This window comes from Eublepharis macularius, chromosome 6 (assembly GCF_028583425.1).
Source record: "Eublepharis macularius isolate TG4126 chromosome 6, MPM_Emac_v1.0, whole genome shotgun sequence".
Classification (NCBI taxonomy): domain Eukaryota; kingdom Metazoa; phylum Chordata; class Lepidosauria; order Squamata; family Eublepharidae; genus Eublepharis; species Eublepharis macularius.
The window spans coordinates 112,846,523-112,860,965 of record NC_072795.1 but is presented as its reverse complement, the minus strand read 5'-3'; the positions used below and the strand labels follow the sequence as shown (position 1 = coordinate 112,860,965).

The 14,443-nt window shown below is 43.0% G+C and overlaps 1 protein-coding gene across 1 annotated transcript in view; it reads right to left on the bottom strand.

Moving 5' to 3' along the window:
* The window catches only part of CDH23 (cadherin related 23), an 819,524-nt gene that overhangs the window by 670,307 nt on the left and 134,774 nt on the right, over positions 1–14,443 (bottom strand). The window contains exon 5 of the mRNA XM_054983948.1: positions 3,025–3,167. Within this exon, the coding sequence (XP_054839923.1) occupies positions 3,025–3,167 (143 nt within the window). The remainder of the gene's footprint in view (positions 1–3,024; positions 3,168–14,443) is intronic.

Here is a 14,443-nt window from a genome sequence, read left to right as displayed (position 1 = left end):
TGGGCTCCATATTTTCCTCACAACAATCCTGAGAGGTAGGCTAAGCTGAGAGTCTGTGAATGGATAAAAGTCACCCAGTGAGCTTCCACAGCAGAGCAGTGATTCAAAGCTGGGTCTCCTACATCCTGCTGTGAAAGGGTGTGTGTGTTAAACAGTAGCAATCAGCCAAGCCTGGATGATTAGGGTTGCCAGGTCCCTCTTTCCTCCTGGTGGGAGGGTTGGGACCTAGCAGTTACCTTTTGCCTCCCAGGTTTGAATTGTCTCCAGCTGTGGCACGATAACATCACTTCTGGAAGTGACATCACACCGGCTGTGGGAGTGCTCCCACATGGCTCAGATTCAACTGGTTTGGGGCCTAAATTGACCCCAAATAGAGCGCGGGAACGCTCCTGTGGCTGGCACAACGGGTGGGAGCACGTGCATAGTGCACACTCCTGAGGTGCTTGCTGGTGGCAGGCAAGCTCTAGGAGTTTGCCCCCTCCCACTGATCACTGGGAAACTGGTGGATGAAGGGGAAATCCCCAGGAATTTGCCCGTCAGCAGTGGGCACCTGAGAACCCTGTGGATGAGTCATGCAAGTCTTGTGGTTATCAAGTCATTTGGTGGTTGCTTCTGGGCCTGGCCCCATCGAGTTCTCCCTCAAAGGACAAAACAGCCCTGGAAAGGGCCCTGCCACCTCCTCCTGCCTTTTCCTGACAGCAACCAAGCCTGGAATACTGGCAGAACTCTTTTGATTGCCTAGCAATAGCCATTGAGGGCGTCTGGTTAAAGCTATAGGTGCTTCTTTTATCATTTAAAAAAAACCAATTTATTTATTTATTTAGATTTTAGATTTTTCTGCAAACCTCGGACATTTTTCAGATGCGTAGGAAGATCAGACTTGTCTGTTCATGGCTCCAGTCTCCAAATATAAGTATCCTTATATTAGATCCACTTGGCTATTTGTATATACAATACATATAAAGGAAGAAATAGCTAATTACATACAGATATATCTATTTAAAAAGTGTCTTTTTATGTTCCTTTAGCTTCTAGATGTTAAGATAATTCTGAAACAGCATTTGAAAGCTTGGCATTCAGAAACAAGTAGGCTTTAAAAAGTCAAGATTGCTTCAGGTTAAGAATCTTGATATTTTAAGTTAAACAACCCTGTCATGTGGCTCATACTAAGAAGTGGGACGCTTGACAATATCATTATATCTAATGGTAAAAAAGGTGCTCAGGATTCAACTATATTTGACAGAAGTTGGACTGGGGTCTTCCAGCTCAAATCACAGTCACACATACATCAGGGAACTTATCTTAAAAACCCTCAATTGCTCAGTGCGGCTTGGTCCACTAAAAGAGGGGAGGAGGAGCATTCAGTCCCACATCATTATCCCAGGATATGTGAAACCAGAAAATAGGACAAAGAGTTTCCCCACCACCACTCAGCTACGGAATCAGATGCCATCGATATGTGGATGACACAGGCAGCAATCTTGAAGGACACCATACACCCAACTTTCAATGGAATTTATTTTTATTATTTATTGATTTGATTTGATTTATACCCCGCCCACCCCACAGATGGGCTCAGGGTGGCTAACAACTTTTAAAAAATACATTAAAAGTAACAAAACCATAAAATCAATAATAATTTTTAAAAAGTCATTAAAATAGTCTAGGAGCAGGCTATTTAAACAAATATTAGGAGTCTGTATATGGGCATAGCAGATGGCCGAGGGGAGCCCCAGAAAAAGTGGTGGTCTTAGATGGAAGAAGGAGGACACCCACTGGCACTCAGCCAAAGGCCCGGTGGAACATCTCCATTTTACAGGCCCTGCGGAACTGTATCAGGTCCTGCAGGGCCCGGATCTCCAGCAGGGCAGAAAAAAAAATTCATCTGACCCGTGCAAACTTAGTTAAGAGCCTAGAGGTTAAAGTGGATCCAGAGCAACTACTAGAATAGCAAATTTAGGCAGCTGCAAAAAATGCTTTCCACAAATTCAGTCTAGCCTGGAAGATGTCCCCTACCTCGACATGGACATTCTGGCCCCCTGGATCCATGCCATGGTAGCACTGAGACTTGACTACTGTAATGCACTGTACATAGGTCTCCCCTCTGGCTTCTCCTTTTATTTGTTTAAACCCCCTCAGCCACACACAATCAGTAACAAGGGAGACACAAGACTGGATGGTAGTTTGTAAGCTTTGTGTCCCCTAAAAGGTTTTTATGTGTACATTTATGTGTAGTATTATATGTATTTGAAGTACTTCTCTGTTTTTGACCCAAGAAGTCATTTGCCTGCATGTAGCTTTAATTCCTGATTTCTGTTTATGGCTCATTGTTTATGCTGTCTCTATCATTTGTTTATTTATTAAGGATATTTTATGCTGCCTTTTTAGAATCCTCCTCAAGGCAGCTTACAATTAAAACAACATCACAATTTAAAAACAAGTCGTTGGACATAAATAGCATTAAAAGTATTCATTAAAAAGCTGGTAAGATAAAAAAAACCTAATTAAAAGTCTGGTAAGAAGATGTGTTTTAGCCTGGTGCACAAAAGAAAGTAAAGTAGGTGCCAGACATTGTTAGGCTGCCAGACTTAATCTACAACCCCACCTACTCCTGCACTGGCAGGGTTGCCAGTCCCCCTATGAGGGTTGGGTGGTGGGTGGGAGAGGTGTTCCATTTCTCCTAACATTAACATGTGTGCTTTTACACACTCTCTCCAGGGCTTCCAATGATGTCACCAGTTCAAACCAAGAGAAACAGGGGTCTCAGCAGGATTGGCCCCCAACGTTAGCATTTTTTCTATGAGACTCCATCACTTCCAGTTTGAACCAGAAGTGACATCATCAGAAGCCCCATGGAGTACACATGTAGAATTTCATCACATACTCCAGCCAGCCTCCCCACAACTCCGTCCCTCACCAGCTGGCCAGGTGAGTGGTGGCAAAGGGTAGCAGCTGAGGGCAGAGGGTTGGCAAATCTATGCACAGGAATTCTCATTTTTAAAATACTGAAGCATATGTCATTACCTCTCTGTCTAGAGGTTGTCGGAGCCACACAACTCCCGTCATGCTTTCCACTGCAAAGAATCGGCTAGCTTCTTCCCCAACCACTCCAAACACAAGAGGATCATTGTCTAGGTCCCGGGCAAGTAACTGGGTCACTGATGAACCTACAAGAACACAAAAAAGAGAAAAACTGATGAGAAAAATAAACATGTGATGAATAAGTTGCAGCCACATATGCAGCCATTTCTTCAATACAACAAAAGGCTGTTTTGTTAAAGACGAACAAATTTGTGTGTGTGTGACAAACAGGGCTGTATTATTCATAAGGCTAACTAGGCTGAAGCCTAGGGCCCCTGCAAGGACTAGGGGCTCATAACTTTTTTTTTTTTTGCTGAGGCATACCCCGACATAAATTACAATTTATTGATTCTCTTGTATATCTTCTATTAATAAGATAATTAACTGCTTCCTTATTGAAGTGAAACAAATTGTCTCTTATATTAAAACAATTACTATAAATTATATATATTTTAATAAATAATATTTTATTCCATTCAAAATATTACAGTATTGAACATTTATACCCCCAAAATGTGCTTTTCTGATGAGTTCTACTTGCACAATAAAAATATTTTAAAAATTGTGAATAGAATTCTTCAGGAGACCCTCAAAATGGATATAGGGCTATGTACTGCGGTCTAGTACCTACCGTACCAGGGTCAGGCTGTCAGCTGTAGTGGGGCGAAAGATTGAAGTGCCAGAGGGGGCCTGAAATACCTGAAAACCTAGGGGCCTGGCCATGGGTTAATACAGCCCTGGTGACAAACTTTCTTAGGGAAAAAAGTTCTACCCAAGCACATGAATGCAAGATCTTTGAAGTTTAGTGACTGAATCATAGCTGCTCTATGTTTTTAGGAGTAACTGATCTGTGATTAAGTCATGTTGGTAAAATTATCTAGATGATTACAAGTGACTCTGTTAGGCAGATCAACTGACCTACAAGAAGTTCACATTGGCCCAGGCAGCTGATCTAAAGAGACATTGCTGCTTGGCTTTGGGCATGATCATGTGAGCTGGAAAAGAGAGATAAAGAAGAGATTTCTAAAGGAAAACTGTCTTAAGTGAGGGAGGTATTCCTACTCTGACTGCTGAGCTTAGTTCACAAGTCAGGCTAGGAAGGAGACATCTTTACTCTTTTTCCAAGATTCTTTGCTATATAGATCATTAAACAGGAGGTAAAGCTTGTAAAAAGGAACCCTCAGCAAATTTCAGAGTTGCTATTTCATGCAATAAGTTTTTAGGAAGACATTAAAATGCTCTAAATGTTATATTTTTAGATGTACATATGAATGCAATCAGCATATGCTTGAACTTAGAAATATTGTTGCTTCAGCAATGAAAGTAGAGTTTCCATGCAACCACCATGAATTTGTTATACTTCAGGTTTCCACAGGACTGTTGGTTTTTTGTTACAGATGAACATTTTCTGGATTTTTCTTCCTAATAAAGCATGTGTTGGTTTAGAATTATAAAATCACTGTCCAAGACCACTATAACTTCCTCCTCATTAAGAAAGGTTCCAAACAGCCTCAGCTTCCTCATTAGCAAAACCTTTATGTTAAAAACCTTCTACTTAGTAGCAAAGTTGCCATTGCCCTGCTGACTCAGCACTTTGTGTAGAAACTACACTTCTTGACAGAAAGGAACTGATGCTCATGAGGAGGCCATATTTGCCCAGAAGTGCCCCAGCAGCACCCCAGATGAGCCAATCTCAGGGAAGTGGCAGAACAGCCATGCATCTTCTTGAGTAAAAATCTGACACCCAAACCACTTAAGCAACAAAAGGCAGAGACAGTACCAACCATTTTGCCTCAACATAAATGCCCCTACTGTGACATTTCTATAATCACCCAGCAAAACTGTATTTTTACAGAACTGCTGCAACACTACTTATGAAAATCAAAAACCAGGGCAAACACTCCATGTGGAAAATGTATATGCATTACCTTCTGCAACGTATCATGTAGCCATCTAAAATGTGATCTACCCTACATATTAACAAGTGAAAGTATTATCCCTGGAACAAACATTTTGTTGTTTTATTTCTTTGGCTGCAGTTCCATTCGCTCCTTGTGTGCTTTTAATAAAACTAACTTTTTATTTAGTTGGCCTTGAAGAAGAGTGGGGTATTCAAGGCCAACTGATAGGCAGTATGCAGCAAGCATCTTAAAAGACCCCCGCAACAAGGGCATGGTTTAACTTGTAAACATTCCACTCCCCAATACAAGGATAGGACATTATGATCAGATAAGATGGATGAAAACTTGTTTTTAAGAGAGGAAAAACATCTTCCATGGGCAAAACAGAATGTTCAGGCCTGGCCTGCAAAGCAGTCTGGGCACAAAATAGATGAACTGTAGCACACACAACAGTCTTCTGCATGTGCCACTACAATTGCCACATCTCGTTCTGGGATGATTTTACCTTGTCTTATCATACCCCTAAAGTATGGCAAAATTACTTTTGTCAAGTTACTGAGAAAGTATACACTAAAGGTATAGGGGAGAGGGTGCTCAGCGATTGGAAGCTAGCAGAATTATAACTGAGTACCAAACAGGATCTCTCCCATATGAATCTGGTCTACCAAGGTCAGCATTGTCTACACAGATTGGCAGCACCTCTCGAGGGTCTCAGATAGAGATCCCCTGTCACACCCCCTCTTTCACCAGGGCCTCCGGCCAGTCCTGTCACGCTGCTACGCCTTCTTTCCCCCCCCCCCGCCCCCAAGCAGGGACTCCCCCATGCCTCAGATGCAGGGGAAAGACGGAAACTGGTTGCCTCACTGGTCTGACCCAACCCCTCCTGGCGACTGTTGCCCCAGTGGATGTCAGGTCAAATCCTTTCCAGCATCTCCTCCTGAGTTCTGGAACCCTTCTTTATCCACTCCTACCCATTACCAGCACCACCCCCAGGGACCCACCCCCAGGGAGCAGTCCAGCATCCAAGCCACTGGGAGCCAGCCACCTATCTTCCTGGTCCCTCCCTCTAGTTGGCCGTTGGTTATGAGACAATTACTAGTGTCCCTCAGGTAGGCTTCCCCTCCCTGACATCTCCCGGATCATAGCCACACCTCTGCAAGGGCCTATTCTGGTGGGGCTCCTAGTCCTGTTTGGGCTGGCAGTGCATCCTCAGGCTTCTTCCTGCAACCCTCCCCCATTGTCATGGGAGCCACACCTGACCAGATTGCTTCACCTGAGCCTGTCCACCCCTGTGTGGTGTCTTGGGATGATGCCACTGCTGCTCTTCCAAGTGCCAACCCTGCCATCCTTGATACACTGTTGCCTGCTGCTGCCCCAGAAGACCTCCTCAACAACATGGTAAGCTTGACCTGCCCCTTGGTTGACAGTCAAGGGGCTGTGGGCCTCCCCAAGGTCTGAGAAATGTGGTGCATCACCAGGAATAGTATCCAGCCTGGGAACAGTCCTGGGCTTGGGACATCCTTCCTATCACGTACTACCTGATCCTCTTATCTGAAGATGCCAGGGTCTGAACCTGGGACTTTTTGCAGGCAAAACAGATTCTCTACTACTGAGCCCCAGCTCAGCCTTTCGCCCAGCAGCTTCTCACTGTGGAACCTGAAGGTAAGTTCAAAGACTAGCAAGTGATCCTTCCCAATGGAGACTAACAAAACCGTTGTATTACTGCTGAGTATAACATTTGTCTAGGATTAACTCATTGTGTGCAAGTTTTCAAGTTCCTCAAAACTTTATCATTTTGGATGTTAATGCAAAAAACAAAAAGGAGTAGGAGGGGAGAAAAAAATCACAGTAATCCGTGGCTTCTGAGGTCTTAAAATGGAACATGGCATGTTACATATTTAGTGTTCATTTCAGAATTTGCTGACAGCTATCAGAATAGAGACGGGGGGAGGGGCGGGTCCTAGAAGTTTTCATTGGTCTTCAGACTGGGTAACATTTGAATCAGTCCCTGTTGTCTACACTTGGCCCCATTCAGAATTACATAGGAAGGAACCAGCAAAATATGGTAAATCTCAGGGAATTGGAAAAATAATTAAAAGGGCTTGAAAATGGATAGGAGGCACATGGATTCTAAATGTCAAGTTAATATAAAGACAAAAGCCACCATCATGGACCTACAAAATTCTGGAAGCATTTCCCTGCATGTTTTTCAGCTTATGCCTTAGTCCTAATAAAACTACAAGCTCTGCTAACCATGCCACTGAATGTTTTCTTTTACACTGCTCTCTCATGCAGAATTTCCTCCCACCCCCTGTGCCTTTTACTAGAAGAGTATAATGCTCTTTGGCATATTAATTTTCCTTTAATAGAAGAAATGAGGCACAATAGAAAAAACAGATACTGCTATTTTGTGCATTTCTTAAGTCATACAAAGGTCCTTCAAAGAGTAGAATTTGTGCAGGATGGAGAAAGGGATAAGTGTAGATAGTCTTTTTGAACAATTATAGTAAAAACAGATCTTCCTAAAGGTTTGGAGACTGAACACCTGTGGATAATAAGGGGAGCTAAGACAAAGCCACCATCAGCTGTCACCAAACCTGTAATTCTATCACTTTTTATCCATTTATCAACAATTATCCACTGCTAGAAATCATTTTTAGTATTCAAGAGCAGCCAGTACAGCACTCAAACATAATTGCAAATGACCTTTCCAAAAATGTAATTTTTTTTATAACTTTACGTTTAAGATGGGAATGTCAAGTAATGCTGGCAATTTTGTACTTGTATTAGAAACCAGAAGATGCTGAGAATGGGGCCTCTTTTTGCATTTGTCTTCATATGCGTCTCAGACATCGTAAGCAGAAATAATAACTGCACTTATATATCGCTCTTCTAGACAGATTAGCACCCCACTGAGAGTGGTGAATACAGTCAGTGTATTATTATCCTCACAATATAACTGGGAGCTGGGGCTGGGCAGAGTGGCTTATTCCAGCCACCTCACTGAGCTCTTAGCAGTAGAGGGATTCAAACCAGCAGAGTAGTGATTTGCAGCCCAACCATTTCACCACTATGCTGCAGTATCCAGGACTTAGCACCTCTAAGGAAGTCAAAGAAGGAGAAAATATTTTTGTTTTCTGTATTCTACTGGGTAGGCTGGAAGCAATTTTCTCCAAGGGTAGAAGTATCTTCTTCAGAGAAATTAAGATGTTCTTATGGTTAAAAAAGAAGGGCCAAACACTTTAGTAACACTTTAGTAGCAGAATCTCAACTACATGACACTTGAAGAGTTCTGTGAACACAGCTCCCAGGATTTGTTGTTCATCAAAAAATGGTGAGTAAGAACCCAAAATGAGATTGAGACCATGACATGATGGGAGAGAGGTAAGTTAGGCTTGCCATCACTCTACCCCCACCTACTGTCCCCAAACCCCACTCACCTGGCTGGTGTGGGGGAGGAAAAGTGCATACCCATGCTCCTATGTTCCCCCATCATGCCAGTGATGGAAGAGCTGCATTGTGTGTGGTAAAAATTGCCTCTAAATGGGTAATTTTTACCGAACTGGACTTCAGCATGACCTGTGGCTCCTTTGTTGCACCAGAAAACATTTTCCAGCACAACAGGGAGCCGCAGGGATGCACGGAATTGAGCTTCAGTACGCCTTGCAGTTTCTCTGTCACACTGAAAAATGACATTAGGAGAACTGCAGCATGCGTGCACAGGAAGTAAGTACCCCACTGCCCCCCAGACCCCTGCACCCCCACTTTGGCCATGGGGCTCCTGGCAACCCTTTGCTAAGCCTTCTCTCCCAGCCTGAAACAGCCTCAGAGAGTTTCTGTTTACTCTAGGGGCAAACATAGAGGTACATCTCTATTCCCATATATCCCCAGGTGAGCAAACAGCAACTCATCAGGGTTGTTTCAGGTCAGGAAAACATTGTGTGAAGTAAGGCTTATCCCCCTTCCCCTCACAGTTCAGATACAAATTAGAATCCTGTGTTCCTAATTTTTTTCAAGGAAAAAAATGGGGAACTCCATTCATAACTCAGAGCACCACTCACCCTCTGAACCCTGAGAGATTTTATTTTTCCAGATCAGACATGGGTTTTTGATGAGGCAACTCAGCTTTTCCAGATTTTGGCATCTTTTAGACCAGGTATAAAAAGGAGACTTGATGAATATATAAGGGTAAAACGTTCCACCAGTAAAAAAAAACACTGCCTTGAGTGTAATCCCTTATGGGAGCTGCAGCCCGTACTAGTCCCTTCAGAGCGTACCTATGTTTTCACACAATACATTTAGAATGTTTTACAGTTACTTCTTAAAAGAGCACTGTGCACTATAAAAATAAAAAACCTGGAATCGTGACTCTTATGATTGCATGTAACTGAACAGTCACACCCTTTTATATATGCTTTTGAGTAAAATATGACAAACCAGTTAACAGTACCAAAAGTTCTGTAAGCTTTCCATAAGGAGATTTACAAAAGAAGAGAAACAATGAAAGGCAAAAGGAAGACTGCAGCTACTTTGATTTCATCACTGTTAAAGAGATACCTTCTCTCTCTCCCCCCCTCAGGCACTCAAAAAGGTGGAAGCGGAATCATGAAGAGCAGAGATGAAATGGATAAAAATGCATAGTGTGATTTGCTTTCAAAGCAAAGGAAGCCCCATGGAATTCCAGCCCAAGGTTAGACCATGTGACATACATAAAGCCCCTCTATTGCCAGAGGCCATTTCTCAGCCCAGGGAAACTGAAGAGTGAACCTAGGTGTGAAAATGGATGCCCCCCTCCCCATCCTTGTATCCATAAGACAGAAAGATCAGGGAAGGTTATGACTCAGTGGAGGCAAATGTTCCAAACGTTGCTTGCATCTAACGTGCTGAGTTTGTTAATTCAGCTATATACAGAAATCTCCCTTATTATACAGTGGGTTGATATGATGCAGTTTTCCTTTTGCAAACAAACTGGTCTGTTCTTTTATACACCTCCATTCAGTATAAGGCAAATGTGAGATAACATTTGTACAACCTAATTTTTGCCTCTTTGGTCCACTTCCCTGTCATTCCTGGTAAAATGAAGGAGTGAAACAGTACTTTTGATTTTTCCTATAGAGGTTAGAAGATCTAAAAGTGGAAATGAACATAATAAGCTACTTTATAACATGAGGCTGTTGGTTCCTAGAGCTCAGTAGAGTACACTGCATGGGAATGGATCTCCAAACTCTCAGACAGAGAAAAGAGAGATCTTCCTCTGAGATTCTTTCACTGGAGATGCTAGGGACTTAACACATATGCAAAACAGGTGCTCTTCCATTGAACCATACCTCTTCAACAAATGCAGAAGAATAAAGAAACAGTGACATTTTCTTTTTTAAAAAATGCATAGTGTTGATTGGTGATTCTAACAGGAACCAGTTACCAGTTGCCTCTCAGCTGGTCTGCTGTAGGCTTTTTACAAAAATATTTTATTTCACAGCATTTTTCTCAGTGCTACGTAGCTGCTAGTATAACCCCCATGAGCTAATTTGGTTTAGGCCAGTAGAGTGGAGTCAGTAGCTACAGCCAAGCAGCTGAGGAAGAAGCTGGTTGCTGGGGAGCTTGATAACAATTAATGTGCTCTTATCCCAATGAATAAGGTAATCAGAAATGTTGTGTGTGACTAAAAGTGGTGTATGTGTGTTGTGTTTGGTTGGTAGGATTGTATTGTTCTTGCAGGGCTGTAATTCCCCAAGAGACCTGACCTGGATAGCCCAGGTGAGCCTGATCTTATCAGATCTTACAAGCTAAGCAGGGTTGGCTTTGGTTATTAATTGGATGGGAGACCTCCAATGAAGACCAGGATTGCAGAGGCAGGCAATGGCAAATCACCTATGTAAGTCTCTTGCCTTGAAAACCCCCCAGGGATTGCCGTAAGACTGCTGGATATTTGCAAGCCTAGGAAGGCCAGAAAGAATTATAGAAAGAAATGCGTGTCACCAGTATAGTTGCCCACCTCCAGGTGAGGCCTGGAGATCTCTCAGAATGAGAACTGATCTCCAGGCTACAGAAGCCAGGTGAGAGAAAACGGCTTCTTTGGAAGGAGTACTCTATGACATTATACCCTGCTGAGGTCCTTTCCCTCCCCAAAAACCTCCCTCCCCAGGTTCTGCCCCCTAGGGTTGCCAGGGCCCCTCAATCTCCCAGTGGGGGATTAGGGCCTGGCTCTTGCCTTTGAGAAGGGGGGAAGCACGTGCGCGAAGTGCGCTCTCGCAAGTGTGATGATGTTACTTCTGGGAAGTGATCTTATCACACAGCCCTGGGAGCGCGCCCCCGCTCTGCAGGGGCTTGGGTTGGGGGCTGCTGAGGAGCGCAGGAACGCTCCTGCCCTCCACAGCAGCCCAAAATGCACCTACAGATCGGGCCCATGTTGAGGCGCTGTGGAGCACAGAAGCGCTCCTGCACTCCACAGCACCTGAAACGGGCCCGTTTTGGTGCAAATAGGGCCCGTTTTGAGCCAATGTGGGCCTGTGCTCTTATCCCATTTTGGTGCAAATAGGGCCCATTTTGAGCCGATGTGGAGTGCGGGAGCACTCCTGTGCTCTGTAGCGGCCCCAGATGAGCCCAAGCCATGCAAAAACGGGCCCGACCCATGTCCGTTTTGGTGCAGATCAGGCCCATTTGGGGGCGCTGTGGAATACAGGAGCACTCCCGTGCTCCACGGTGGCCCTGATCCAGGCCAAAATGGCACGCGGCCAAAACGGCACGCGGGAGCGTGCAGCCCCGCAGGGGAGCGCGCACGGAAGGTGCGCAGCTCCCCCCCCCCCCGCTGGCCAGGTAATGGGGTGTGGGGTCTGGCATCTTTATGCCCTCCAATCTCCAGGAATTTCCCAACCTTACAATAGACTAAGTAGGAGATTGTATGCAAGGGTGAAGCACAGTTGAGATATACAGACCAAAGAATTCTAAATGTATGATGAGCCCAAGAGTGCCAAGTTTTAAAATTAGCTGCAGCATCATTGGTTTCAACACTCTAAGCCTTGTTCTAGTCCTTTTTCTCTTCATCACTTACACCACAGTAGATGTAAACATTCAATAATGCATCTAGGATGAATTATAGTAGTATATTAAATTTACGGAAGAACAAACAAGGCCCAGTAAACATTTCAGAGGGGAATGATACTTTTTGCTTTGAAGTGGAGCCCAATTCCTACCCCCACTCTTTGGAACGCTTTTGATGGGCAAAGGTTGGCTACTATCTCCTTTTGCTTACAAAAAGGGTCATATGAAGGAAAGGAATTGGGCATTAAGGAACCAAACCCAAAATTTAGTGTCCTGTAAATCCAACTACACCTTTTAGTCCTTTCCATGTTCAAAAAATTCCTGGAGAGGAGGAATTGGGCTTTTAGTGACATGCACTTTGCTGTCCCAAGTAAAGGTCTTTAGCTAACAGATTGCCTCATATCCTATGGCCAGTTCAAAGCTATCTCAGATTTTCTTGTCTTCCAACAACTGTATATCAGAGAAGGTTAGCTGAGGTCAGGAGGAGGAAATCAGAGCTCTTAATAAAACTAGGATCAGGGAAGGAAACGTATTCCTATGATAGTAGGCAGCAGTACTTAAAATCTCATATCCTGAACCGAGAGTGAGACCTCTCTTCAGCTCTACTTTTTTTTTTCATTATTCAATATGAATTCTAGAATAATTTAGGATTTCATAAAACAGCTAGTAACATTATCCTCAGGTTGCCACATTATATATGATTTTTTTAAAAAGTAAAGTGTACCATTTCCGTTCCTTAGAGCGATGCTTCGTACATGTTTCAACAATAATTACATTTTAAAGAATTCTAGGAATTGTAGTTCTTTGGGGGAAAGTGTGCTAGGTATCTTTTTAAAAATTTTTAGCATCTCACTAAATTACAGTTCCCAGGATTCATTAGGGGAAACCATAACAATTAAAGTGGCGTAAAACCCATATAATTTTGTAATACAGATAGGACCTAAAGATAAATATTTTCTACTACAGACTGTGCAAAAGTCTTCATGAGACCATGGCTATGGTTGCATCTCTATTTTCTCATCTGTAACACAGTGCTATTAATATTGTCCTCCCTCAAAGAGGTATTGTGAAGTTTAATTCATTAATATTTGTCTGGCACTGGAGAGTGTTGAATGTAAGTTGCTATATCAGTGATTATTTGGTGATTCATTAAAAAGAGATGAATGACCTCTTAGAGGAGCTGCACAGCAACTGAACATTGTACAGCATCCTTTGGGTTTGTTAAATTAGAGGCCGGCACTGCAGACTGTTGCCTTAATAAGACTTGTTTTGGATAAATAAACAATCAACTGAACATCAATAATAAAATTAAGGAGTTCTTTGCAAAAACAATTTCAGAAGTATTACTGTGTCAGGCCTGTATTTTGGAGCAGGCTGGTTCCAGTGATGGTATGGGGTGGGCTGCTGCTCAGTGGAGCAGTGGGTACAAAAATACTGTAAAACAAAAAGCAGCATCCCAGTGACACTGCTACATCACTTCTGGTTACATAGCTGGAAGTAACATAGTAACAATCTAGGAATTTCCAAAATCTTTATGGCTTTACTACAGAGATTTATGAAATTCCTAGAGCAACACCATAATGTCACTTCTAAGTAGTAACCAGAAGTGATATTGTGGCATCTTATATCATGATGTCACCCCTGCCCCCAAAAGCTCCTGGGGGTTGCCAGCAGATGACTGATAACTCTACTGAAAAATCAGTCATTGCCAGAGTCAGGCCATGGTTATGGGCAACCATACCAGAATTTATATCCCATAGCAGGGCATGTTCTCCACCTCATTGTCACTGAAGTCAGTGGTTTAAATGCAGCAATCAGCAAGTCTATTCTATTCTGTTCTGATCTATTCTATTCTATTGACTGGTGGAAAAGTTCCTACAATCTGTAACAATACAGAGTGTGTCTACCAGTTGCAGGGGCTGCTGCTGCACACATCTATTCTCTTTTGCTTTGAAAAGGGCTTTTAGACATGAGTGCAGAGTCTATAGTAACTTATTATGATATCCCTCGGCCGTTCTTATGCAAGCCTACTCTTGGGAGACTCCTCTGTTCTGTTCCAGGTAGATAGCGATATTGATCTACAATAAAACAGCAGGATTTGACTCTAGCGGCACCATAAAGACCAATATGGTTTCCAGAGTATAAGCTTTCAAGAGTCAAAACTCCCTTCTTCAGCTATCTGAAAGTGTCACTGGATTCTATTCTATTCTATTCTATTCTATTCTATTCTATTCTATTCTATTCTATTCTATTCTATTCTATTCTATTCTATTCTATTCTATTCTCTCTCTGATCTGCACTCCCCTTCTGTGCCTTTGGAAGTCCAGGTGAGCACTCCTATGCCCTAACTGAAAAATCAGTCATTGTCAGAGTGAGGATGTGGTTATGAGATGGGCACAAATCGAATCACGACCCAAAAA